Source organism: Nanorana parkeri, unplaced genomic scaffold, assembly GCF_000935625.1.
Source record: "Nanorana parkeri isolate BGI_ZX_2015 unplaced genomic scaffold, ASM93562v1 scaffold31, whole genome shotgun sequence".
Lineage (NCBI taxonomy): Eukaryota > Metazoa > Chordata > Amphibia > Anura > Dicroglossidae > Nanorana > Nanorana parkeri.
In genome coordinates, this window is record NW_017306299.1 from 368886 (window position 1) to 394651 (window position 25766).

The 25766-nt window shown below is 43.0% G+C and overlaps 1 protein-coding gene across 1 annotated transcript in view; it reads right to left on the bottom strand.

The window, feature by feature from the left end:
• Positions 1–25766, bottom strand: part of PARP1 (poly(ADP-ribose) polymerase 1) — a 47113-nt gene that overhangs the window by 15092 nt on the left and 6255 nt on the right. The window contains exons 3-13 of the mRNA XM_018568050.1: positions 19741–19903; positions 17373–17482; positions 15867–16081; positions 8574–8670; positions 6090–6206; positions 5132–5273; positions 4860–5051; positions 3522–3662; positions 2796–3027; positions 2306–2367; positions 64–196 (exon numbers count right to left, since the gene is read on the bottom strand). Of these exons, the coding sequence (XP_018423552.1) occupies positions 64–196; positions 2306–2367; positions 2796–3027; positions 3522–3662; positions 4860–5051; positions 5132–5273; positions 6090–6206; positions 8574–8670; positions 15867–16081; positions 17373–17482; positions 19741–19903 (1604 nt within the window). The remainder of the gene's footprint in view (positions 1–63; positions 197–2305; positions 2368–2795; positions 3028–3521; positions 3663–4859; positions 5052–5131; positions 5274–6089; positions 6207–8573; positions 8671–15866; positions 16082–17372; positions 17483–19740; positions 19904–25766) is intronic.

Consider the following 25766-nt stretch of genomic DNA (forward strand, 5'->3'; position numbering starts at 1 on the left):
TATCCAAGGAACCAACCCAACCATCTATTATAACCAATATTTCTGTAAACGTGAGATACAAACCTGGCATCTCTGTCATGTTCGATCAGCTGCAGTTTATAGTAGGAGTTTGTCCCTCGAGATATATCTACCAGGCCCAGGGTGGCGCTGAAGATCTGGCTGCTTTTCTCCAACACATGACCTGAATTTTCAAGCCCTAAAAGCAATCAGATTTATATATTATATCAAGTTAGTAGTTTTTATGGCACTAACTCAAGCAAAACATGTATAAAGCATACAGACCGCTTCTTGCGTGAGAACTGAACCCATGATTGCAAAGCTGAAGTGCAAACTACCTAATCCAACACACTGCCTGCAGGCAATACATCAGAACTCAAAATATAACTGGTAGAACTGAAAGAAAAAAAAAAACACCCACCCTCCAATACAGTGAGGAGCAGAGTATGGATTTAAACAGAATTACTTGAGCCCTTGATGAAGTCCAGACAAAAGTAACGTGTAGGGTGGAGTCCGGTGAAATCATTGTGCATGCCAGCAGGTGAAGTCAACCTGGTGGATGCTTGTACAGCGAGTTTGGCAGTGGCGTCCAGAACTTGCGCGTGCAATCACATACATGGCTTCCAGTGCATGGATTGTGGTGCACTTTTTATGCAAGTCATTTTTTCTATTTTAATAAGATATTTTTTTATGGAGTATACTATGATTCTTTTTTATATTCTATCCCCATATGATGTACCATTCTGAGCTCAACTATGTGGAGGTGTTATGTAGTGTACTAAACCTTTGATAGGAAAAAAAAATAGGATTTTGGTACTCACCGTAAAATCCTTTTCTCTCCGTTCATTGAAGGACACAGGGAACAGATCGGAGATCATGTACTGTAGGGTAATATCGCCACCTGCAGGAGAAGGACGCTAGGCACAAAAAACTAAAGACCAATTACAGCAGACCTTAACTAGTAGATTCCATTCCACAGGGTGAGTTTTACTTCATCTGAGGTTGACAGCTCACATGTGGATAACAGCTTTGTCTTGCTGCACACATGGATGAAAATTCAGTTTCACCAATTTAGATGAACCTCCTTCTCTTGATGAACACCGCCCCCCTCTCATAGTTGCCTTTCCTTTCCATCAACTCTTTCTTCCTCACCCAGTCCTGTTTTCTGGTACGCAACCACCAGTACCTCATCAGTTATTTTTATGGTTGCTCACCTATACAGGCCATGCAGAGTGATGTTGGATTACACCTTTGAAGGTGCTTGTTGCTGCCTATAATTTGCATGAGGCTATTTATAAAATTGTTTCATTTATATGGTATCAAAGGCACTTTTCTTGCTTTGCATTACCCATGTCCTATACAGATACTGAGCTACTGTGGTTGTTCATGCCTTGCCCATGCAACTGTTTATCTGAGTTTCTTGAAAATTAGAACAATTGAGGAAAAAACATACAGACTAACAAAAATCGTTGTTTATTTCAATCCAATTAAGTTCTTGAATGAACTACAGATGTGACATTATGGAGGTCACTGTGGACATATTCACCTTCTTAATGATCCCAAAGATGACTGGTGTGGTTTTCACACTTGCCTTGTATAGTCCTTTGTGTTTTAGCACTATAATTAAATATTACCCAAGAGGGCGAGTGTGACCTATGAGGTATAACAACTATGACTAACATGTGAGCGCACACGCCATAGGGAAACCGGGACCCTCTCAAGGTGTTAATATGGTACTGCTACCATATGGTAATTTAAAAAAACAAAACCCACAAACACTAAGCAAATTACAGCAAACATCCGCTTTACTCTTCAAATCAACTTCTGTGCCCTGTGAAGCCATCTTACATCCTGGGCTCAGTCTCTACACAGCCATACATTTCTAGCCAAGTTGAAACCAAGTTCTATCCCAGCACTCAGACCTGTCCCCTGTCTGCCAAAAGACAAATGGCATACCCACAGAAGCCTGGACAGGCTCTGCCATTTGAAATACTGGGTTGCAATCAAATACAAGGGGGCAATCATAACCCCTGAATTGGAGGTCTTGTACACAGCCTTGGGATAGGATCCAGGGGTGATCTTGATGTGAAAATGAAATCAAGTACCTGAAGACAGACGTCAGCAGTATTGCAAGCTTTTGTACCTTTTGGGTCAAGCTAGGTTTACTTTAATAGCAGAAATGTAAAAGGGAAAACCTCCAATCTGATGAAATCTAAGAACTAAACACAACTCTTTTATAAACCTGTTTTGGCATACTGTTGGGGATCATGGCTCTGAAGAGTTGAATCATTTTCTGTAGGTTACTCACCAGAGTCTGGATCAACAGCTGCTCCACCTTTAACAGTCAACTTCATTTTTTTCTCAGATTTGCTGCCCCCTGAATAAAATTTAAAAAAAAAAAAAAAAAACAACTTTACAAATATTTCACACTGTAAAGATATATTTACATCGGCTTGTGGGCAAATAGACTGACACAGAAGCTTCACGGTCCTGTGATCCAGATATCATTGCCTGCCAACACAGCCCAGAGATCTAGGACATTTCTGCAGACTACATTGCAGTAATTGCAAGCAATGCAGCCTGGTCCGTGGTCAAGCTTTGCGTGTAATTGGATGTATATCGGATGAAAATGAAAACATCATGAGGCATTCTTTCCTGTTATAACAACATGGTATGTATACAATACAGCATTTCAGATATACAATATATTTGGTTTGGTAAAAGATTAAAAAGGCATGTGCCTTTTATTTCAAGTGAAGCAAAAGTAAATCTCTGTTTACAGCACCCAGACAACACACTTACCCTGCTCCTCTTTCACTTTGCCAGTACTCTTCCCGGACTTTGTTTTAGCCTGGGGCTCCTGTTGTGCCTCCTGTTTTATTTCTGCACCCCAAGCAGAGATGCCATGCTGGGTAAGCAGGTCCTGTAAGCTCTTGCCAGACTGCAGCTCATTCAGGAAGTCCTCGCTGACCACTCGAATATTGGCCGCTTTTAGATCCTCCATTTTCTTACTCATCTTCTCCACCTCCTCTGTGAATGAGCAGAGTGCAAGTGTGGTCAATATCAAAAAAGTATTCTACTACTTGCAACTAAAATTGACTATATGAAAAAGGGCAATGTCATGCGACCAAAGCTGCTGCCCTGTGCAAACTTGCCAGCAGAAAGGAAAAGCTATGTCTTTCCAAGCTAGATACCTGTATTGTATGCAAGTATAATATAAAGCGAACAAAGAGAAATAATAGCCCAACAAGAAACACTAACTGGAGAGAGACCAAAAGGTTCCTGGAGAAACTAAGCAAAGCCGGGGAGACTCAGCCTAGCAGGGATTTCTATATAGCCAGGGCTTATGCCCTCAAAAAGGTAGCCAATTCAGTATTTTGTACACAATATAGACAAAAAAGTTTGTGGACACCTGACTATGGCACCTTTATGGACATGAATATGAAACTGTTTTCCAAACACAATTTGCCGAAGACAAGCAAAGCAAACAGACCAAAAAACACACGTGCCATGGAAGTACTTACTTTGAGTGCTGACGCATACTGTGGTTTTGCTGACGGACCCAGTCGTCTTTCCACCTAGTTCTTCAACCATCGCTTTAACTTCATCTTTGTTCTTCGACAGTTTGCCAATGGTCATAACGGTCATATTGGTCAGTGGCTTACCTAATGAGAATGTCATTTCACCATTAGAAAAACAAATGAGAAAAGACAGCTTGTATATGAACTACCCATCCTGTCCTCATTTACCAGATTTAAGTTGCCGTGGTCTCCAGTGATGCACAGAAAATGGAATCTATTATCTGACTGATTTCTTGCAACAAAGAAATTTGTTACATATCAGCCGCTACCACTTTATATTGAGCAACTGGGCAGATAGTCCAGAAAAAGGTGGTGAGTTTACATTTACACGTTACTACAGAATTGGGTGAATCAACTACCTGAAACAAAGTCTGTCATTTTATGAGAGCCTAATACAATGCTATACTATGAGTGGCAGTTGTACTGACTAAAGTAGACACGAAACCAAAGAAGTACCTATAATGATGTACAATGAGTAGCACTGGAAAAAACAGGCAGGAAATAAAACAAGTACCCCTGTGGCACACGACTGATAAACAAAACCTAGAGACTGCATTCAAAAAGTACACTGGACAATCAAATCTGCCCTGACCAAGAATCCTCTGCTGGTGCTACCCAAAACCTGGACTGTCCAATCATCAATAGGAAATTCAGTTCTCAGTAACATCCTATTATATGGGTGATGTTACATCTAATGGCATTGATCATTCTAAAACATTTAATTTCCAAACAGTGATATCACTGCCCTGCAGAAGGTTATATTCCTGCAAACAGACAATCAAATACAGGCATGCAAATGTGTCCAAATTTTAAAAAAAATGTTTTTCTTTTTTGAAACTAATATTGCCTCACCAGTCTTCTTCAATAAAGCATTCTTATACGCCAATTCTAAAAGTGCACCAATAGCCATCATGAATTTGTGCTGGCTGAGAAAAGTAAATTTGTATTGGTTGCTAGGGGTTACTGTACTTAAAAGTATATTTAAAGAAAAATCTTTTCTTTTCCCAATTTTGGGTAGGGTGTGGATTGGTAAAGACCCTTGCCAGGCTTTTGTTTGCCATCTGCATCCCACTGGGGAGCTTTCACTGCTCTTTCTGTCCTGTAGACACAACAGGGAAACCTCTGAAGACAGTTGTCAGCAGAATAAGGGTTCGGATTGAAAGTTTTGTCCCTTTGGTAGAGTGGGAGTCCAAAAAATGGGCAGAAACATCTAGGAGCTGGAAACGAGGGGAAGGGATCTTGCTATAAGAAGGCCCAAAGGGAAGCCTGTGCTTGGTTTACCATCAGGAACTGCTTCCTCTTTAATCACAGGCTTAGTGGCAACTGGAGCGGTAGCCGGTGCTGGAGCTACAGCTGGAGGGAACGCTCTGTCCTGCCTCTTAAACTTGAACTTTTTCAAATATGGAACTTCATGGAACTCCTGGATTAACACATGCATGAAAAACAAGAAAAAAAACATAGCAAAAATAAGATCTCTATAAGATAGCGTTATATACACATACATATTATTATACAGGATTTATATAGCGCCAACAGTTTGCACAGCGCTTTACAATATAAGACAACACATTTGGTCCAGGCACTGATGTCCCCTGTACAGTAATAAGCATCAGTCTTGAACACTAACTGTCCCTGACATTCCTCGCAAGGAAGGAGAGCCCCAAAAGCCATGCCGTCTGATACTCTGTCCAGGATCTGCAGCAACAGGGAAAAGAAAGTTGCGTTCAGAGGGATGTTTTAAAGAAAAAAACTCCATGGTTTTAGAAACTACACAGCATTCTCCATTAATTTAGAATGGCACCCCAATGCATACCTACAGCAGCCTGTGCAACACCTGTGCATGCAAGGTGGTGTGGAAATAAAAATGCAACTCTGCTTGCAATACTTACTTACTCTCTGGCACTCTTGTAGTCCTTTCTTTCTGCCAGGATGTCCTCTGTCTTCCAGGTGTAATGATGGCCAGCATCACTCAACCCAGAAAAGTGAGGACATCCTATGTGTGCAGAGCAACAATGACCCACACCAGAGGGATGTTGCTCCAATACGGCAGTTTTCACTCACACAGAATGAAGCAGAGAGCGGTGCAGATGCCATCATGTCAATGCTGCTCTCTGCTTCATTGAGGACTGCTCAGTGCTGGTGAAGGGTAAAAGCACCCTCCATGTCATGTGACCAACCTGTAGAACTCTAGAAAAGGCAAGTATAAAAATACAATTGAGAGTGGAAGAGCCTTGAACTGGTACAACACAACACAAAAAACTCAAAACACTGAACAGTAATGCAACAAACTGTAGTCCGAAATGGTCCTAAATGTCCAATAATGCTAAGTAAAAACATGAAATTTAAACAATCCTTGCGACAATTAATTTGTTTCAGTTCTAAAGGGCACTAACAAATGTTTTAAGCAGCTGTAGGAAATAAAAAAGTCCATGACAACCTGGGCTCAAAGGGAGTGGGTCTTCTAAAAATGAAGTTCAGCTTTAATTTACAATAGTGACCCATTAGACTTACATTGGTTTCTCCGGAAGGCACCTGCTGTTTGTTGGCTATAAGCAGCTCTTTCAGGTCGTTGGTGCTGCAAACTTTCTTCAGTTCATCTTTTATACTCCAGATGAGCTCTGTCTGTTCCTGTGTGAGGGCAAAAGGAAAGAAGGGTTCAACAGCCATAATTAAAACACATAAAAAGTAGCATAAAACAGCAAGCCACGTGACACTGTCCACAGTTCCTGCAAGTTTAGTGGGTTCAAGGAGAGGGGGGAGGATACGGACGATCATATATTTCAAACTGCTTTGCACCACTTGCTGTTACGGACACAAAGGATTACTACTGAGAAGTGGAAATGTTGCTCAATGCGAACACATTACAGATTCATTTTATTTAGCATGGTCTTAAGAGGAGAAATGTGACAATTTCCCATGTATTCTTTTTTTTTAATTAAAATGCTCTAAACTTAAAATCCAATTCCAAACACCATATATGTAAAGGATTTTTTTTACTCATTTGAGTACTTCAAAATGCTTAAAAAACTATTAGTATACTAGATAGTAAAGCTACTATTGTATTTCTGAGCCCTGCCAACAATGACACTGGTGTCAGTCTTCACCCCTTGTCTACGCTTAGCCATTCACAAAATACCCGGCTGAAGCTTTAGCATTTGCTGTGCTCTATGAATGGCCAAGGATAGATGGGTGGTAAAAATAAAGTAAAATTACAAAAGGATCATACTCCCTACTGAATGCCCAGGATAACCCCTCCTACCACCAGCATGCCTTAGTTTTGTAGCAATGCAGTACCAGGAGCATAATCATATACTAGGAGGAGTGGGACCTGTATCTTTCAATGGACTCCAAGAAAGGGATTTTATGGTGACTACAAAAATCCCATTTTCTTTCTCGTCCATTGAGGAACACAGGAAGGTCTTTCACATACATTTGGGAATGCAGACCAACTAAGGTGTTGGCAACACAGCAAATGCTAACAGACCCGAGGGGGAAAAAACCCAAAAACGAACCCAGAACTGAGGACTGTGTGCAGCAAAGGTCCTTATACGGTTGTAGGCATCAGATAAGGCCACAACGTCCACCTGGTAGAACTTAAAGAACGTGTGAATGGAGGATCAGGTGGCAGCATTGCAAATCTGAGAAACAGTTCACTCATACATATCTAAGAGTTCGCTTTGACAGGAAGGCGGGGAGACCTGACCCTCGAGACCATAAGATCGAATTAAGGTCTGTCTGAGCCACCTAGAGAAGGAGTGGAAGTAGAAGGAGGAGCATCCATACAGGAACCATCTGGCATGACAAAAAGTGAATCGGTCTTTCCAAAAGAAGCAATGGATGATAGACTCTCACTTCCTGAACCACATCCAGACAATGGAGGGAAATTTCCTTTTGGTGAACTGCAGTTGGGCAAAGGGATAGAAGCCCCTGGTTGATGTGAAAGGCAGAAACCACCTTAGACAAGTAGTACTGGGCCTCAACACTACCCTGTCCCTATGCCGAACGAGTAAAGGTTTCTTGCAGAGTAAGGCTACCAGTTTGGACTCTCACTTCAGAGGTGATGGCAACAATATCACCTTGTAGAGGAGTAGAGAGGAGTGTCTATAATGGGTTCAAACGACAAGAGAACCAGACTCAAAACGCACGGTGCCAAAAGGGAACAAAAAAAGGGGGAGCGACACAAAAGACTTCCTGTACAAAGGTCTTATTCAAGGAGTGAGATGCCAACGGTCTGTGAAACAAGAAAGAAAAGGCAGAAACCTAGTGGCAAGTCAACTTAGATACTCCTGAAACCCAGACAGTTGGTAGTAGGGTAGATGGTCGAAGGTGAACATAGTAACTGTAGGCAGACAGCAGAAACAAACATGGCTCTTTGCAAGCAGGAGCAGAGGCTTCCTCAATGTTGTATGGTGGAAAAGAGTGAGGAGTATGTGCAACACTACACCCAATGGATGACATCAGCACTCATTCTGACAGCATTAACCACTTCAAAAAGTGGAAACCATTGAAAAACTGACTAAGATGCCCAGTGACCGGCGTACTGGAGGAGCCCAACCGTCTTACTCACAAATAGAGTCTTCAAAGACAGGGCAAGCACTAAGGAAAAGCCAGAGATTCTGGAGCTGGAAATTGCTCTGTGGCTAACATAGAACAAAGTCTAGAAAGCACCCAACGTGGGCCAGTGCCTGAGGATTACTTCCAGACTATCACTACAATGTCCAGCCCAGTGGGGTCTGGGTGCAACACTGTAAAAGACAGCCCAAGTAGAAAACACAAAAAAAACAAGACATGTTGGTAGCAGGAAGGGTTATCCTGGGATGGCCTAGAGCTTTTTGTTTTCCTAGTGTCCAATTCACTTGTAGGCGGTAGTATAACCCCTCAAGGGTGAAGGATTTCCTGTGTCCCTCAATGGACAACTCAACAGACAAGAAACAAAACTACCCTTCCCCTATAGGAACAACCAATACAAGTTTGATTTAGACTTGACAATCTTACCTTCAGCAGCTTCTCAAGTTTGGATTCCTTTTCCTTCTCTTTTTTTAGTTTCTTTTTGGACGCAGCAGATCCATCAATCTCATCCGCTTTTCTCTTCCTTCAAAAAACAAAAATCAAAATGTTTTCTTTTACAAATTGAATACCAAACATTAAAATCTACATTTATACCCATTATATATACAGAATATGTATGCGAGATTCTTGGGAGAATCCTTTACCTGACAATGTTTTATTGGATATGTACAGTATATCAAAAATTCATGCTGAAAGGAGCTGAAACATAATTTTACCAAGTCCTCGAAGAGCAAAGAGTGGCAATATATGTATAGTGAAGGCTGAACAGTAGGGAACAGACCACAGATGGCTGAGACACCCTACACTAGAGCCTGACAAGTTCCATACTATGGTCAGTGCTTACCAAGATCTCCAATCTTCCCTAAGCTGCCTCTAAACTTCGGAGGGTGACTAGATGTACAAGAAAGATCTCCCTTGGCAAAGCACTCCGCAGCTACATGTATAATCTCGCTTGGCTGAGTGGGTACGTCTTTGTTCATGGATAGGGAGGGAGTTTTGTAACCCATCAACTTTGAGTCAAGTTGCCTTTTAATGAACTCCACACCCCCTAGAGCAGCTGCCTTATTACCTACTTCTGACAGCTTCACTCTGCAACCTTGCCTGGCACCATAGAGTCTTTAGGAGCAAAAGTGCGAGTACCTGAATTTGGTATTAGCCTATTGCAATCCCCTGTTCAACAAAGCTCAGAGGGAAAGAAAAGCAGCACTAGGAGCCAATCAGTTGTGCTTGCATGCTAATATAAGGAGTTCGCAGAGTGACAGACGTGAGCTCATTAGTCTGCTGCTTCTTTTCTAAGGCCTCGTTCACACCAGACAGTTTGTTACGGCCCGATTCTGGCCAGAAACCACTGCGGCCGGCTCACTATGTTGTGGGGCAGAAGCGAATGTGTGTGAAAGTGTCGAGGGGTGTGGCGATCCATTGAAGTGAATGGTATCGATGCCACGCCCCCGGGGCCCCAATGCGATCGGCTGCACGGGAACGCAAGGCACATTATGCCTGCAGTCTGGTCCAAACAGAATGCTGCAAGCACTATTTTGTTTGGACCGGACCGCAGGCATAATGTGCCTTGCGTTCCCGCGTAGCTACGGTGCCAGTCACTTCAATGGACCACCATGCCCCTTCCTGCCCAACAACATAGTGAGCCGGCCGCAATGCGATGGAGTGCGTTCTGGCCAGAATCGGGCCGGAACGCACTGTGTCTGGTGTAAACAAGGCCCTAATGTCCAGTCACAGGCTGGGCGTGGTATAAGACCCGTGAGCATCACTTCATTGCAGCAGTGAGCATCAGGCCTCTGGCTGTGCACTGTGTGGCCGAGCAATGTCAATCTAAAAAAATGGATGAACAGGAAATCCTTTGGCAGGAAAAAAACAACAACAGGTCAGATATATGCATTTCATTTGTGTACTTAGATGCTCGCCTGGAGTTTCAGCTTTAGTGCTAAAAAAAAAGAAAAAAGGTAGGTTTTACAAGCACAGGGCCCTAACGTGTGAAGTGTAAGATGGATCCCATCTGCACCATCTCCCTAATTAGAATATGTGTTTGACAAGCTGTGAGGCCTGTTATCTCTCAAAATGGATATTTTCTACCCTCCAGGGTAGAACATTACAAGGCATTAGTGCCTCAATGGCTAATTAATATAGTAATTAATCAAATCTGCTGTCAACACCTTATTGAAGTGATGATGTGAAGCAGCTGGCCTGCCGTAAAGCTGAAAAAAACAACAACACACATAAATAGAGAGGGGCAACACTGACCTGACTGGAGAGGAAGAGTCCACAACCTCCCAAACTGCACACAGCAGAACCTCCTAACCATACACAAGCCCGAAATATGCACCAGCAGCAAGTACGTCTCAAACCATGAAATGACCGTAAGTCTTGGGGATTGTATTTGAAGTCTCAGTATTTTGTCATTTTTTATAAGCTATAGAGATGAAACATTGTGTCTATAAATTGTCAAACTCCCAGAAACTTGACATTTTCTAAACTCCGAGCTGTGCCGTCATGTTTCACCTTCAGCACCTTAAAGCGGCTTACCAGAGAGATCTTTAAAGTGTTACTATAGGCAAAAGGATATATAATGCAATCTGTCCCTAGCATTGACATCAGCTTCTATCTCCCCGCCGAGTTCCCTGTAATAGTTTTATGACCGGTTGATCCTGCCAGTAGATCTTTTATTCTCCCACTTTCTTAAATAGGGTGCAAACGCTAACCATTCTTCAGGTGAAAGCAAACAGAAGTGTTGTCACCCGGTCAAACAGCGTAATCTTAAATGTACATGTAGATAAAACTAAAGCTGACTCGAGCAAACACATTTTAAGCAGTAACAGTTTTAGGTTTAAAGTGACACTAAACTCAGGAGTTTAATCTTACAAATACATTCAAGTACCTCAACTACTGACAACAATGGGGGGAATTTATCAAAACTGGAGAAGGCAAAAACTGGAGCAGCTGTGCATGGCAACCAATCAGCTTCTCTCTTCAGTTTGTTCATTCAAGATTTGAAAATGAAACTGAGACACTGATTGGTTGCCGTGGACAGCTGCTCCAGTTTTTGTCTGCTCCAGTTTTGATAAATCCCCCTCAACGTATCACCCGGCTGTATATCCTTCAAATCTCTGGGAGCTTATAACAGTCCATTTTCATTTATGTGGGTTAAGCCTGAAGCTGTTTCTGTTACTGCTTAAAATATGTCTGCTTGAGTCGGCTTTAGTTTTATCTACATGTACATTTAAAGTGACAGTAAACTCTGCCATTAAATCTTAAAAATACATTCAAATACCTTAACAAAAATTAATCTTATTTGTGTATCACTCGGCTGTTGATCCTCAAATCATCTCTGAATTGGTGCTGACACTGTCCTTCCTTCTGGAGTGTGGCTACCTCTGGTACCCATGGTCCCTGTGTGTTGTAAAGTAGTCACCGCTCCAAGCTCGCTCCTGTGATGGACTACAATCTCAATACAAATTAGTAAACTAAACATGAGATTGTAGTCCATCACGGGAGCGAGCTTGGAGCAGTGACTACCATACAACACACACAGGGACCATGGGGAACAAAAGTGCCGCACAGATACCCTGTTTCCCCGAAAATAAGACCTACCCCGAAAATAAGACCTAGTGTGTTTTTTTGAGCCCAAAAAAATATAAGACAGTGTCTTATTTTCGGGGAAACACGGTATAACCCCATTGATAATGAATGGGTCAGTGTGGCAAGCGGTGTGTGCAAGCGCACACGAACACGCAGTCCCGGGATCACCCAAATGTGCACCTAACCTGACAAGTGAAAACAACTCGGATAAAATTGGAGCTGTAGAGGTTTTCTTTGCAAAAGTACGCTGGTTGCTAGGGTCCGAGTAAGACAAATATTAGGAATTTTGTACTTTGGAGTTCATTAACGGACACGTGATTCAGTTATTCATAGACAAGGGTTATAATACCGCCTACAGGAGGGTTTGGACAGTACCAAACAAAACAGTGGCCAGCCAGTATAACCCCTTCCGTTCCCATAATGCTTCAGCTTCATACCATAGCAGTACTGGGAGTAGATCACAAAACACAGAGGGGTAGGATGCATGTCCCTTGCAAGAAATGGATATTACGGAGAGTACAACAACAAAAGTCTTTCTCGTTCATTAAGAGACACGGGAATCAGTTATTTGGCGACAACTGGATTGTCTAAAAGCAGTCTAACGGAAGGGTGAGCACCAGGAACAAAGCACTGGCAGGCCCACAAAACAATAGAACTAAGAGCTGCAGATCAAAGAGCTGTCTGAAGGACTTTATGCCCAAAGCAGACATCAGATGATGCCTGAACATCCACATAGTTATAATTCGAGACTTTGTGAACAGAAGAAGACCAAGTGGCAGCCTTGCAAATCTAGAAAACAGTTGCTATATGCTGTAAAGTCTAAGAAGCACTCACAGTTTAGACAGGAGAGGGTGAGACCTTGTCCTTAAGACTATTAGCTTGTATGAGGATATCCCTGAGCCCCAAAGAAATGGTGGAGTGAGGAGCTAGTACCCCAACAGAGACCATTGGGAATGGTAAAGAGAGAGTCAGTCTTCCTAATGGAAGCAGTGGCTGACCTGCACAGCTAGGCGGTGATTAAACATTTCCTTCTGGTGTACTAGAGCTGGACAGAGATGGAAGAACAATGACCTGGTTGGGGTGAAAGGACTAAACTACCTTAGGAAGGAAGGAGACTCTAAACCTCAGCACAACCTTATCTTTGTGTTAGACAAGAAAGGGTTCTTCACAGGGCAAGGCGTCTCGCAGAAGTAATGGCAACAAGGAACACAACCTTATGAGTGAAAATGGAAAGGGGACCCCTAAAAAGGTTCAAAAGGCAGCGCTGACACAACCAAATTCTAAGAGGCCAGAGAATCTCCCTGTCAGAGAGAGAGGCGAAGAATTTCATGCAAACCTTTGGACTTCAACAAAGACATATAAATCCTTCCAGGATCAGGTTGGGGCAGACAGTTTTAGAAAAAAAGTGGAATAAAAGCGCTGGACCCACAAGGTTTTTCCTTTTGGTGTGGCTGGCCAATTAGGATATCAAATTGTTAGTATAGTTGATCAGACTACCACAGGCAGCTTCTACATTCCAGAGGATCTATACTGTATCCTTGGTGTGTGGTGTCATACTGCAGGATTGTGAATTGAAGTGCCACACTCCGTGTAATAGCCCAATCTTTATTCAATCTAGCGGTGAGGTATAGCAATAGTCCTCAAATTTCAGGGAATAATAATACAGACATTCCCTTCATCAGGGCTTACTAAGGGAGAACATTTATAAGGACTGCAATGGCCTGAAACTGGATCTTGTTCTGTCCAGTGTGTGAGAATGTGTAAAGCTCTTCAGCTGCTGATTTGGATACCAGACTCTGGTCATGATCAGCCCAGCTTAAAAGGCAAGCAGATACTTATTCTTCAATCAAGACTCCAATCTTGAAAAAGGAGAAAACATCCTCCTGTCGTTGCAATAGTAGTATAACCCAATTGTATCTAAATACCTTAAACCGGTGCCCCTTAATGAACAAGAAAGAAAAGACATTTTATACATGTATGTATCGCCTTCCTTAACTTTTTTTCTCTTTTTAAAGTTTTATTCATGCAGCTGATCCTAGTATGTAAAGAAAAAATGAATACCAGTGTGCAGTCCTCTACCGAGATAAAATTATCCATGGACGCACCCTACACGGCAGGGGAGATTACAATTGCCGTCACGGCTGCTTTAGGAAATATTCTGGTGTGTTACGCAGTAGCTCAAGATCGGAGGCTGTGGACGGTGACAAACTACTTCCTGGTATCCCTGTCTGTGGCCGACGTGTGTGTTGGAGCCTTTGCCATCCCCTGTGCGATTCTCACCAGCATAGGCATCCCGCATCATAATCTGGAACTATGTCTACTGATGCTCTCAGTCCTCATCATGCTTACTATGAGCTCTACCTTTAGCCTACTGGCCATTTCTGTGGACAGGTACATCGCCATTCTGAACCCTCTACGATATAAAAGCATCATGACATCCACAAACACCATCATTCTGATCATCACAGGCTGGATTGTGGCGTTTCTCAGTGGGCTGATGCCACTTATGGGTTGGCACAAACCACCACCGCCCCATGGTTACTGTATCTTCACCCACGTCGTTGACATGACGTACCTGGTGTACTTTTTTTCCTTTGTCTACTTCTATCTGCCTGTCGTCATCATGTCAGTCATCTACACCAAGATCTACGCTGCAGTGAAAAAGCAGCTACATGGAACAGTGGCAGGATTCCACCAAGGCATGGTGGGCAAGCACGGGGCAGGGATGAAGGAGCTAAAAACGGCTACTTCCCTCTTCACAATCATTTTCTTTTTCATGTTATGCTGGGCTCCGCTGCACATCATGAATGGGGTGAGTCTGCTCTGCCCAGACTGTTACATTCCTCCAGTGATCCTTGAGATCGGCATCATACTCACTCATGCCAACTCTGCCCTCAACCCCATTATGTATGTCTACAAGCTGAAAGCTTTCAGAAAAACATTCAAGAACATCTTCCTGCGTGGGGTCGGATCGGTAGCCCCAGCCAAATGGACAGATCAAACCTCTGTATCTCATCTACATTAGTTTGCAAACAAGACCAGAACATTTTATAGCGAGACACCTTAGCACCATCAAGAAAACAGATATCTGTTCCTTTCCTCTATCATATTGAAGCAGTTAGGTTCTCCAATGTTTCTGTTGGATATTAAATCTGACCGTCAAGCATGCAAAAAGCTAAACTCCAAGCAAACAGCTATACACGGAGATGAATTACATCAAAAGGCTGTTTTACCCATTGAAGGATTTTTATTTCTGAGATTTACACAAAGCACAGCACTCTATGGCAGGGCAGGAGACTTTTTATTTCTGCTGCATTTCAGTAAAACAAGTCTTGTTCATCCCCCAGCCTGTGACTAGGCAGTGAAAAGTGAAGCAGCAGACCGACAAGCTCATCTGTCACTTTGCTCTCTTCCCCTATCAAAATGAACAATGCAGCCTAACTGATTGACTCCCTGTGCTGCTTCGCCCACTCCCACTCTGCTCAACAAGGACTGCAAGTGGCCGATAGCAGGTCAATGTCCAGTAAAAATAAATAAAAATATAATGATATGTTGAAGAATACAGAGCTGCATTACTCTGCATATTATTTCAGCCACTTTAGTTTTGAAAAAAACTATTTCATGAGTGTACTGTTCGTATAGGTGACCATGTTTTTTTTAATTGTTTTAAATAAATATGGTAAAATACTTTTTTGACCTTGTTAATTCCGGTTCATCTCATTGCCTCCTCCCCCCCTCTCTGTTTCCGGGTTTGTACACCTATGGCTAGGATGCATAAGCACAGAGAGAGCTGGAGACAGGCTTTCACATGACACAGCCAGAGTCGCTGTCCCTTGTGTGGGCCTCTAACACGATGTAGGTTGAACATGCTTAGGCGGCAATGGCTTTGCATAGAGACAAACTGAGTGAGCGTTGTCACCCTATAACAGGAAGTACATAGGAAGGCTACTACGGGAAGAATCACCAGGTGCGATTACAGGCACTTAAATCCTCAAGATAAAAAGAAAAGACTAAGCGTTAAAAATGGAGGTTAATCATTGTGTGAAAATGTGGGGTTTACATGCCCTTTAACATTTATATCCCTAGTCAAAACAGGGACATGGAAAATCTTATTTAGTACAGACATACCCCTCATTCTTCACTGCTGGGAGCTTGGCTTTCAGAGCCTCCTTGTCTTCAGCTTTCAGAATGCTAAAGCCCTTCATCTGGCTGGCACTGTACATTGATAGGAAGCCAAGCTCTTCCCGGCGGCTTACAAAGCAGTCTGGGTGGTACCAGCGATCGATCATGCCAAGCTGAGGTCGCTCCACATCCAAGCTTTTCTTAGACAATCTTATCTGACCCTGCGCGGAGGACACACACAATGAAATGTAAAACTCTACAATGACACATTTTTACTATACGCTATAAAAGCGATTGTGAAAACATTCTTATCAATGTGTGAAAGTGCAGTAAGAAAATAAAAACATGCTTACCTGTAGCCTAATTATATATGTACACTGTATATGTACTTAAAGTGGAACAAAAGTCCAAAAATAAAAAATTGCTAGGAGGCAGAGTATTTTGGCAGAAGAGACAAGTGAACTGCCAAAAAACTTTGTTTCAAGCAATGTTTTCTTCAGAGCCACTGCCTAGGGTTTATTCACAGTGCAGTATACACCCTGATATCCTGGAAGACCAACAGATGTCAAGGGTGATGAGGGAGGTTGTGGACATTGCACAGGTGGACCAGGGCACACTAGTGGGCACGTGTGCCGTATTGTGTACGTATCCAGTGCATACTTACGCATTATGATACGAGCCCACCGATAATGCAAGTAGTAAAGTTCACCGTTAAGGTATATACACACATAGAAGCCTAGGCAGGAGTCCAAAAGTGTATACAAAACAGTGCAGGCACACCTTTGGTTTAATTCATCAAGCAAAAATGCATGTTCTGTATGCCATCACGATTGGCATTTTCAGCCCTGTGACTTCACCTTTTACTAGTTGCCAGTGCTAAAAAAAACAGTTATGGCATAGAATCGTTATAGCTTCTGAAATTGGCCATCCCTATGTCTGTGGCCATCCGAAGCGTCACTCAAACTAAGGGCCATGTCACACTGGCAATAACTTGCCAGCAGAGCACAGAATTGCTAAAACAGCTCACCTCTTCCTATGGTGTTGTTTGTTGTCTTGCTGCTCTCAAAGTGGAGAGATGTGGGTCCTCCACTGCCAGTCAAGATTATGCAGCGTTTCAGATCCAGGGGGCAAGATAGAACATAAAAGCTGCATTTCTGCAATTCTGACAATGACAAGGTGGTACCAGTGTGGTGTGGGTCTCAGAACAATTAGGACTCGGTTGGCCAAAGACCTGGTGGGCCAAGAACAGCTGGGCACATAGATATGCACAGTATACTTGTGTCATCTACATATCAAGTACAAAAGACCCTCTGTAATCAGCAAAGATATTTAACCAAGCCTGTTTCTAGCATTATAAACAGGTAGCGGACATTTGAATTTCAGAAGTGAGGCCAAATGACACTAGAAGTCCATCTGTAAAATTCTTCATCTTTTTAAATTTTTGGTCATCATTTCTCAATTCCCACTTGATATGCGAGTGATATACATGTGACATATTTGATTATATTTTACCTTCTCAATTTTCTGCTCACAGCCTTTGCATGTGCTTCTGTTGGACTTTGCATATTCAGCTGCGAAATCATTCAGTGTCATGTCTGCTTTGCCTCCTTTGGCGTCCCCTCCTCCAGCCCCTGTAGATAAAAACAAAAAATTACCAATATCAGACTGACTTCTCAGCAACCTAGGCAATTTTCTGTAATGCCAAAAAACATATTATATTTATAGAATATATACCATATCGGCCGAAAATTGCACTTTTGGCTAAATGCCGAAAGTGCAATTTTTCTGCCCATACACTGCACTGTGTCCCAGCGGGGAAGAGAGAAAGTGTGACAGCCGGCATAGCGCTGCGGGAGGAGAGCACTGTGAGCGGCCGGCTTCTCTCCTCCCACACCGCTCAGCCTCCTATCACAGTGAGGCAGAGCGGTGTGTGGGCCGAGACAGCCCGCGCTGTTACTGGAGGCTGAGCTCTCCTCCCTGCACCGCTTATTCAGCCTCCTGTTACAGCTGTCAGGATGGAGAGCACTACAAGCAGTCGGTGATCAGTGATCGCTGATTGTTTGTACATAATTGAGGACATAGCATGTTTACTATATCCTCAATTATGAATGAATGGGAAGTGATCTTCATCACTTCCTGTTCATTCATAGTTCCTGTTCATTCATAGTTGTAGTTATAGTAAACACACAATGTTCTCATGTGATCAATGACCTGGAACACTCAGTATAGAGGATTCCTTATCATTGATAACAGGGGATGCAGAAAAAAAGAGATTGAGGACTCTGTGTTCTCAATCTCTTTTTCCATTTTAAAAAGGGAAATATCAGGATGATCAAGTAAAAAATGTTTGATCGTTACTCACCGCTCCGCCTGTTTCCGTGACATCACTGGACGCCTCCCCCCCTTCCCCGAGTGGCTCCGTAGGCTAACGAAGGGAAGGGGGGAGGAGTCCGGTGATGTCCTTCTATAGTGCAGTGCATGCTGTGCTGGTTCTCCTGCCGTCACGGATCTCTCCACCATTGAAGACGCCGCTCTCAGTCTCCAGCTCAACCTCTCCTGCATCGTGGGTTTCCGTCTCACTCTGCTGACATCCAGAAACCGCAAGTCCCGTTACAAACGTTATAACTAGAGGTGGATTGGGATTGCTTAGGGAACAGCACCACCTAGTAGTGACTTCTGAACTGTGAGGTTACTACCTAGTGTTACTACCAAGTTTAACCAACTACATTGGCCTATACACATACAGCACAGCAATGAAGTAATAAAATGAACTAGGATCACACTAATCCAGCACGTTATTATTCTGAGTTGCCCCACTCAAGCGGCGGCATTATTGAGTGGGGCACGTGAGATTATTAACGTGCTGGATTAGTGTGATCCTAGTTCATTTTATTACTTCATTGCTGTGCTGTATGTGTATAGGCCTATGTAGTTGGATCTGTATGTGCGTTATAATTAATCGATTTAAAAAAAATTTGATTAATCGAACACGAAAATTTAAATCATTACCAGCCCTAATATATATAAAAATATAAAAAAACTCTAAACAACTAGATATTTTAGATATACAGTCTGTGCAGAGATGAGAGCTGTGAGACGGACACAACTGGTCTACCCACTACAGGCTGCCTGCAGGAAACACATTTAAAATGCACATGTACCCAACAGGCATGGGGGCTCCTTTGAGATCTTCTATGCATGGCCTGCTTGGTGCCATGTAGCTAGACAGACACTAGATATAACAGTTAAAACTAACAGTGTTATTCACAAAAGGGCGAAGAGTTTGGAGAAGGCAGGAGAAGTGAATCTAGGCCAAAATAGAAGATTTGGAAACATTCTCTAATTCAGCTATTTGGCCTAGATTGTTCCCCCTTTTGTGAATAACCCTGAAAAACCAACTAAGTCAATGAACAGGAACCATATAAACGCTGGCACAGGAGGCAAATCGGGCATCCATAAGGCAGAACCTGATGGCCTGCACAGAAAAAAACTTCATAGCGACAGTAGGAGTAAATAACTGGGGAACACAGCAGACATTAGAAGGGGTACTCTGAAAGTGAATCTTTGTTCCACCAGGAATGGTGACGGAAATCAGCCGTATAAACCCCTGTAGGTACCCGCAACGGAAGTAAAGGGTTGCTCAAGGTGAGAATGTACAGAAGATATTGTGAAAACCAGCACAAAGTAAGGGATGCTGTAGCCTGCAGCATCCAACTGACGGCCTAGGGCACCAAGCAGCAACGGAGGCTTCATCTTCCTATCCAAGGAGCGATGCCTTTAACTTTGTGTCTATCCTACAAAGGGCAGAGCCAATACCACAGAGGCATGCTGGGGCCTCAACGACGAAAGAAAACAAGTTTGTGTCAAGCCATGCACTTACCTGCTGAGGCACCACCAGTTTCGATGGCCTTCTTAATCTTTTCCTGATCCTCCCATCGAAGCTCTGTGAAGCCATCAATATCCCCGTGGGATATGACCCGAGCACGCTTCCAGAAACAGGAATAATGGTGCCAGTGTGGTACTTTCCCATCAAACATAGGCGACTGAAAGAAAATTAGATCAGATGTCATTTAAAATAAACAAGTAGCTCTCAATAACGGCAAGATGTTAAAATTCAAAACCAGTTTTTACACTTCACATCAGGCAGAATACTGGCCATGACCAAGTGGAAGTAATCAAAGCTCAGAGTTAAACTCCACAGGGACAAATGCCATCAAAACCTCGGGTACTGAAAGTTAAACCTGCTCAAGCACAGATATTTTTTTTTTTATTGGACCTGAACTCAAAGAGAAGATATGCTTTCTTAGAGGCAACATCTGATAATGTTAAAAGGAGAACTATGAGGTGAGTGCTTTTCACTCACCTCATAGTTCTAGCTGACCTGTGACAATGAGACTGTCACAGGTCGGCTCAGTAGATCGGGAGGTGAGCGAACACATACCGGCGTTCGCTCACCTCTCGATCCCGTCACGGCTCTCTGCCGTGACAGGGGAGGGGCTGGATTCCCCCCTCCCCGCCAGCGCTGACTGGCGGAACGAACGGGGGAGGGTACAGCTGGCTCTGCCTCTAGATAGGCAGAGCCAGCTGTCAGTCACGCAGCTGGGCGGATCCCGGCACAATTGTCGGGATCCGCTTCAGCTGCGGCGTCTCAGTATACCGCGAGCAGTAGCTCGCAGTATACTGAGCCTAGGGTGACGGGAGGACGCTAGTTTGTGTCCTCCCGTTACCCTAAGGAGAACTATGGGGAAAAGCCTTAACCCCATAGTTCTCCTTTAATTGGGCCTAAGCAGTACTACCGTCCAATGTACCTTTGGCCTTGATTTCCCCACTCCTCTGCCTATGGTCTCATAGCTGTATATATGCAATGTGAGAGCCTCCAAGTCACCGATTCCTCTGACTTCTACTATTGATGTCACTTCTGTGCTGCTCACTTCTCCTTGCTGGAGAGGAAGCTGTACCTGAGGACTTGCAGTGCAAGGATCTCCCTGCTTTGCTTTATGCGTCCAGAGGATCTAGGCTTTCTGAAACTCTTCTGCCTGTGCCTTTTTATCTATCCATCATCAGATCACTTATCAGGGAGGCGGCTCTAAAATGAAGAAGTAAAGTTCTGCCCTTTTTTCAAGATGACCGCCTCCACACAGAGACACAGTGCAGAAGACGGCATGCATGGTAAGTCAGTTAAAGGGAAAAGATCAGCTGCCCGGAGCATACAAGCAACACTGCTGACTAGACCTTTGTCCTCTGCTTGCCTTTTTTGTGCACAGCTTTCACCGTTCAGGTCCACTTTAATGCAAAATAGCAACAATGGAAGGAAAGATGCATCTGTGTTGCTGAATGATTTCCAGTGTGACGACAGCTTGAGGTTTTTCTGCAAACTGTTTATGGTTTGGGAATAATGCGGCTTTGTTAGGTTTCCAAATATGAATGCGATCCTTCAAAGCCGTAGCTGGGAATAAATAGCAAAGCAAACGTTTATACAGTGGTAGGGATTAAAAAATGTCGGAGAGAGAAATGCTGTTATCAAGGCACATTGTGTAAAGTTACTTTAACTGCTTCAGGACTGCCTAACGTAAATAAACGTCAGTATCCTGAAGAAGTTATCAAGAGATCACGACTTCTGCAGCATCTTGGTACCGTTTTAAACAGCCAGCGATGGCTGTTCACATACAAGTGATCTGGTGGCTATACAGCCGCCGGATCGCTTGTATGGTGCCAGGAAGCGTGCCCGTCCCCCCTCCTCCGCGGGCTCTGCGGTCACCCTCACGGGCCCAGGACCGGCAAGGCTTGTCTGCTCTCTTCGATCAGTGGGAGATCACCACACTCCTAGCTACTGATCTCCCCTCCAATCACTGAACCCAGAAGCGATGTGAATTACATCACTTCAGGTTTCAAGCTGTCATTTCTCCGGCTGCTGAAGCTGTAAAAACAGATTGCTGGTTCATCAGCTTCTCTGGGGTCTAATAGACCCCCTGATGTCTCCATAAAGAGGACCTGTCATATCCTCTTTGCTATTACATAGGGGACTTAGCCCCCATGTGATAACTTTATTACCAAGTGTATCAAAAAAACAAACAAAAAAAAAGAAGTCCATACATATGCAAACATGCACCAATATCTGAAAGTGACTATTACCGCACACGTTACATATCGCCGCAAATGTTGGCATGAAAGCAATAATTCTAGGACCATCAATCACAGTTAACCCTAAACCGATGAGCAGAAAAAGCTTTTAAAGCGTTGTGTCAAATTTGGGGTATTGTAGTTTTTTTTCGATTTCATGGGTGCACGCAATTTTAAGGCTTGACGTGTTTGGTATGTATTTACCCGACGTGATGCCGTCTTTTATATTTTACCAAACAAAATGGGTGTTATATTCTGCTTCTGTGCACTAAATTTAATTTTAGTGAAAAATACTTGTTTGATAAACATTAGCACAAATACCGTGAGACATAAAAAATTGCAACTAGCATTTTTTATTTCCCTCGACCTCTGCTTTCAGAAAATATATTATTATTATTACATAGTATTTATATAGCGCCAACAGTTTGCGCAGCGGTTTACAATATAAGGAAGACATTACAGTTACAATACAATTCAAGACAAGATCATTGTTTGGGGATTTTAAGCCGTTTTCTACCCAAAAATTCAGATTTTCATCAATTGTAAGCAAGATATAAGAAATTGCTCCGGACAGCAAATATTTATGTGGACCTGTCAGAGGAGCCAACCTGCTTTTATGGCAGATACAGATGGAAGGGGCTCGTCAACAAACAAAAACAGAGCTTAGCAGCCACTTTATAGCACACTCTTCCTGAAAGCATTGGGCTGCCGCTGCCGAGTTCCAATTGAAAATTTTAGTTGCCTGGCTATTTCTCCGACTTTAATACTTTCTAAGAAACTGACCCAGTACAAGTATGCAAATTAAAGTCTAAACTCCCTATCTACATACTTATTCTGGGTCTTGAAGTATTGAACTCAGAGGTTTAAAACAACAGTCAGGCAAATAGAATTTGCACAACAGGTAGTCTGCATTGGCAGCATTCATTATCCTCTCAGGAGGGTTCTCTATAAAAAAAACATTTGAAGGTTTGTCCTGGTCTGCATGCCTCTCTGAAACTACATTTTACCTTACTAATGGCCTCCACTTCCAATACCACTGCCCAGTCAGAGAACCTCAATGGTAAGTATAGGCAAACAGGGGTTAACAAACGGTGGGGCTGCAAGGAAGTCAGGTCCCTATTAAAGTGAAATGGTATTCAGAGGTACACAGGGAAATTCTCCAGCTAGGCAATAGCAGGTATCACGGTGCGTCTTCTTTTAGGGAGGAATTTTACTTTTTAAAATGTCTGATTGGTTAATTTAAAACAACCAATGCTCCCTACAGATATAAGATATTGGTGTGAAGAAATGGACGATTTCAAGTTAAAACACAATGGGGGGAATTTATCAAAACTGGAGCAAACAGAATCTGGAGCAGTTGAACATGGCAACCAATCAGCATCTCTCCAGTTTGCTCCGGTATGACTTGAAAATGAGAAAGAGAAGCTGATTGGCTGTAGTGCAAATCTGCTCCAGTTTTGATAAATTCCCAATTTTTGTTTGTGGAAAAGAAATTCTAGACAAGCGTTGCCGGGTTCATTTCTTACTGCACATTTCCTGCTTCATCCATTCCTATGGGTGATCGGTACACATGGTGGTCTCCACCTATCCAGTGTAGTATGGCTCAGCCTAAGAATAAGTAGCCGTTGCATGCATACGCAGAAGGAAGATGACCTGGTCGGGATGTTTTTTTTGCAAAGGCTGTACAGTGCAGAGGTGGGAGGCACAGTGAAGATCACTGGAATGGGAAGGAAATCACTGCTGCAACTGATTGCTATTCTCCCCATATCTGGAGTGAGATTTGGTGATATCACTACTGTGCTGCTCATCATTCTCCTTGCTGGAGAGGAAGCTTTAGCGCAAGGATATCCCCGCTGTGCTTTTTACATCCGGAGGATTTAGGCTTTCTGAAACTCTTTTTATTCATCAGATCACTTATCAGGAAGGCAGCTCTAAAATGAAGAAGCTCTGCCCCTTTACATAAATGGCCTCCTCCATAGAGAAACAGTGCAGAAGGTGGCATGGTAAGTCAGTTAAAGGAGAACTATGGGGTCAGTGCTTTTCCCCATAGTTCTCCGAAGGGTAACGGGAGGACACAAAGTAGCGTCCTCCCGTCACCCAAAGCTTACTATACCGCGAGCAGCAGCTTGCGTTATACTGAGATGCCGCAGCTGAAACGGATCCCGACAATTATGTCTGGATCCAAGGGAAAAGGATCATCTGCCCGGAGCATAAGGATATCCCCAATTTACTTCATGTGTCCAGAGAATTTAGGCTTTCTGAGCCTCTCCTGCCTATGCTTTTTTTTATCCATCAGTCATCAGATCACTTGTCAATTATGGGTATGCCGCTGGGGAAGTCAGAAATGGAGAAGGATTTGGGGGTCATTGTAGACCACAAACTGAAAGGTAGTTTGCAGTGCCAGGCTGCTGTAAACAAAGCTAGCAGGGTCTTGTCCTGTATTAAAAAGGGGATGTATTGCAGGGACAAGTCTATAATTTTGCCACTTTATAGATCATTGGTTCGACCTCATCTGGAGTACGCGGTCCAGTTCTGGTCACCAGTACTAAGAAAAGATGTCCTTGAGTTGGAAAAAGTCCAGCGGAGGGCAACCAAACTAATTAGGGGTATGGAGGACCAGAGCTACGAGACGAGGCTACTAAATTTAAACATGTTCACATTAGAGGTGAGGAGATTAAGGGGGGATATGATTTCCATGTACAAAATGTTTAATGGTGGTAGCAACATTAGCGATAAACTGTTTAAAATTAACTCCGTTACAAAAACTAGAGGCCATCACCTAAAATTGGTGGAAAAAAAATTCCAGCACAAGGGGCGAAGGGGGTTCTTCACAGTAAGATCAGTTAGGGTCTGGAACTCACTGCCACAGGCGGTGATTTCAGCAAATAATGTGGAATTGTTCAAGAAACTTTTGGACGATTTCTTAAGGGACCGTAATATACAGGGGTACAGGTACTCCTAGAATGAGATCCTAATAGGTTGGACTTGATGGACTAATGTCTTTATTCAACCTCAAATACTATGTAACTATGTGACTTGTCATCAGGGGGGAAAATCTAAAATGAGGACCTAAGCTCTGCTCCTTTACTAAGATGGCCACCTTCACAAGAAAGCATGGCAAATCAAGTCAGTTATAGTGAAACGATCAGAGGGTAAGCATTTTATCAGGTGGGCTGCACTCATGGGGTTCAGGGGTTACATTGAAGTGTAACTATGGGAAAAATAGACATACGTCAGTGACTGTCAACAGTATTAACACAGCAGTTGTTCCTTTAAATGTAAAGAACACATGTAGATTACCTGAAGTATAAAGAAGAAATCAGAGGGGGGTCTCTATACAATGAGAGGGAGTTTAGTTACTAAAGATGCGCATTGCACCCTGCTGAGAGATGCCTGCAGGATAAGATTAGGAAATCGCAGATTAGAAGAGGAAGATCTCCATTTATATTACCTGACAGCCTCCAAAACAACCAACCTATGCTGGCTGCAGACTTCGAAGTGTATCCACAATTATATCATCATTGTAAAGCAATAGGTTTCACTCCTGGCAAACAGTAATGAAGGTGAAGCAATGAAAACTAGTCCTGCTGTCCATAGGAAGCCGTCACTTTTCATTTTTAAACCTGCACTGCCAACGTCAATGCTGGAATCACATTTCTCTGCACAAGATTTTCTGTTTCCTGTGTATAATGTGCATTGCTGTGTGGCGATTCAGTTGAGTGGAAACATTGTAGATCACAACAATATAGCATATGCGTTTGGTGCAGAATATTAAACAACACAGAT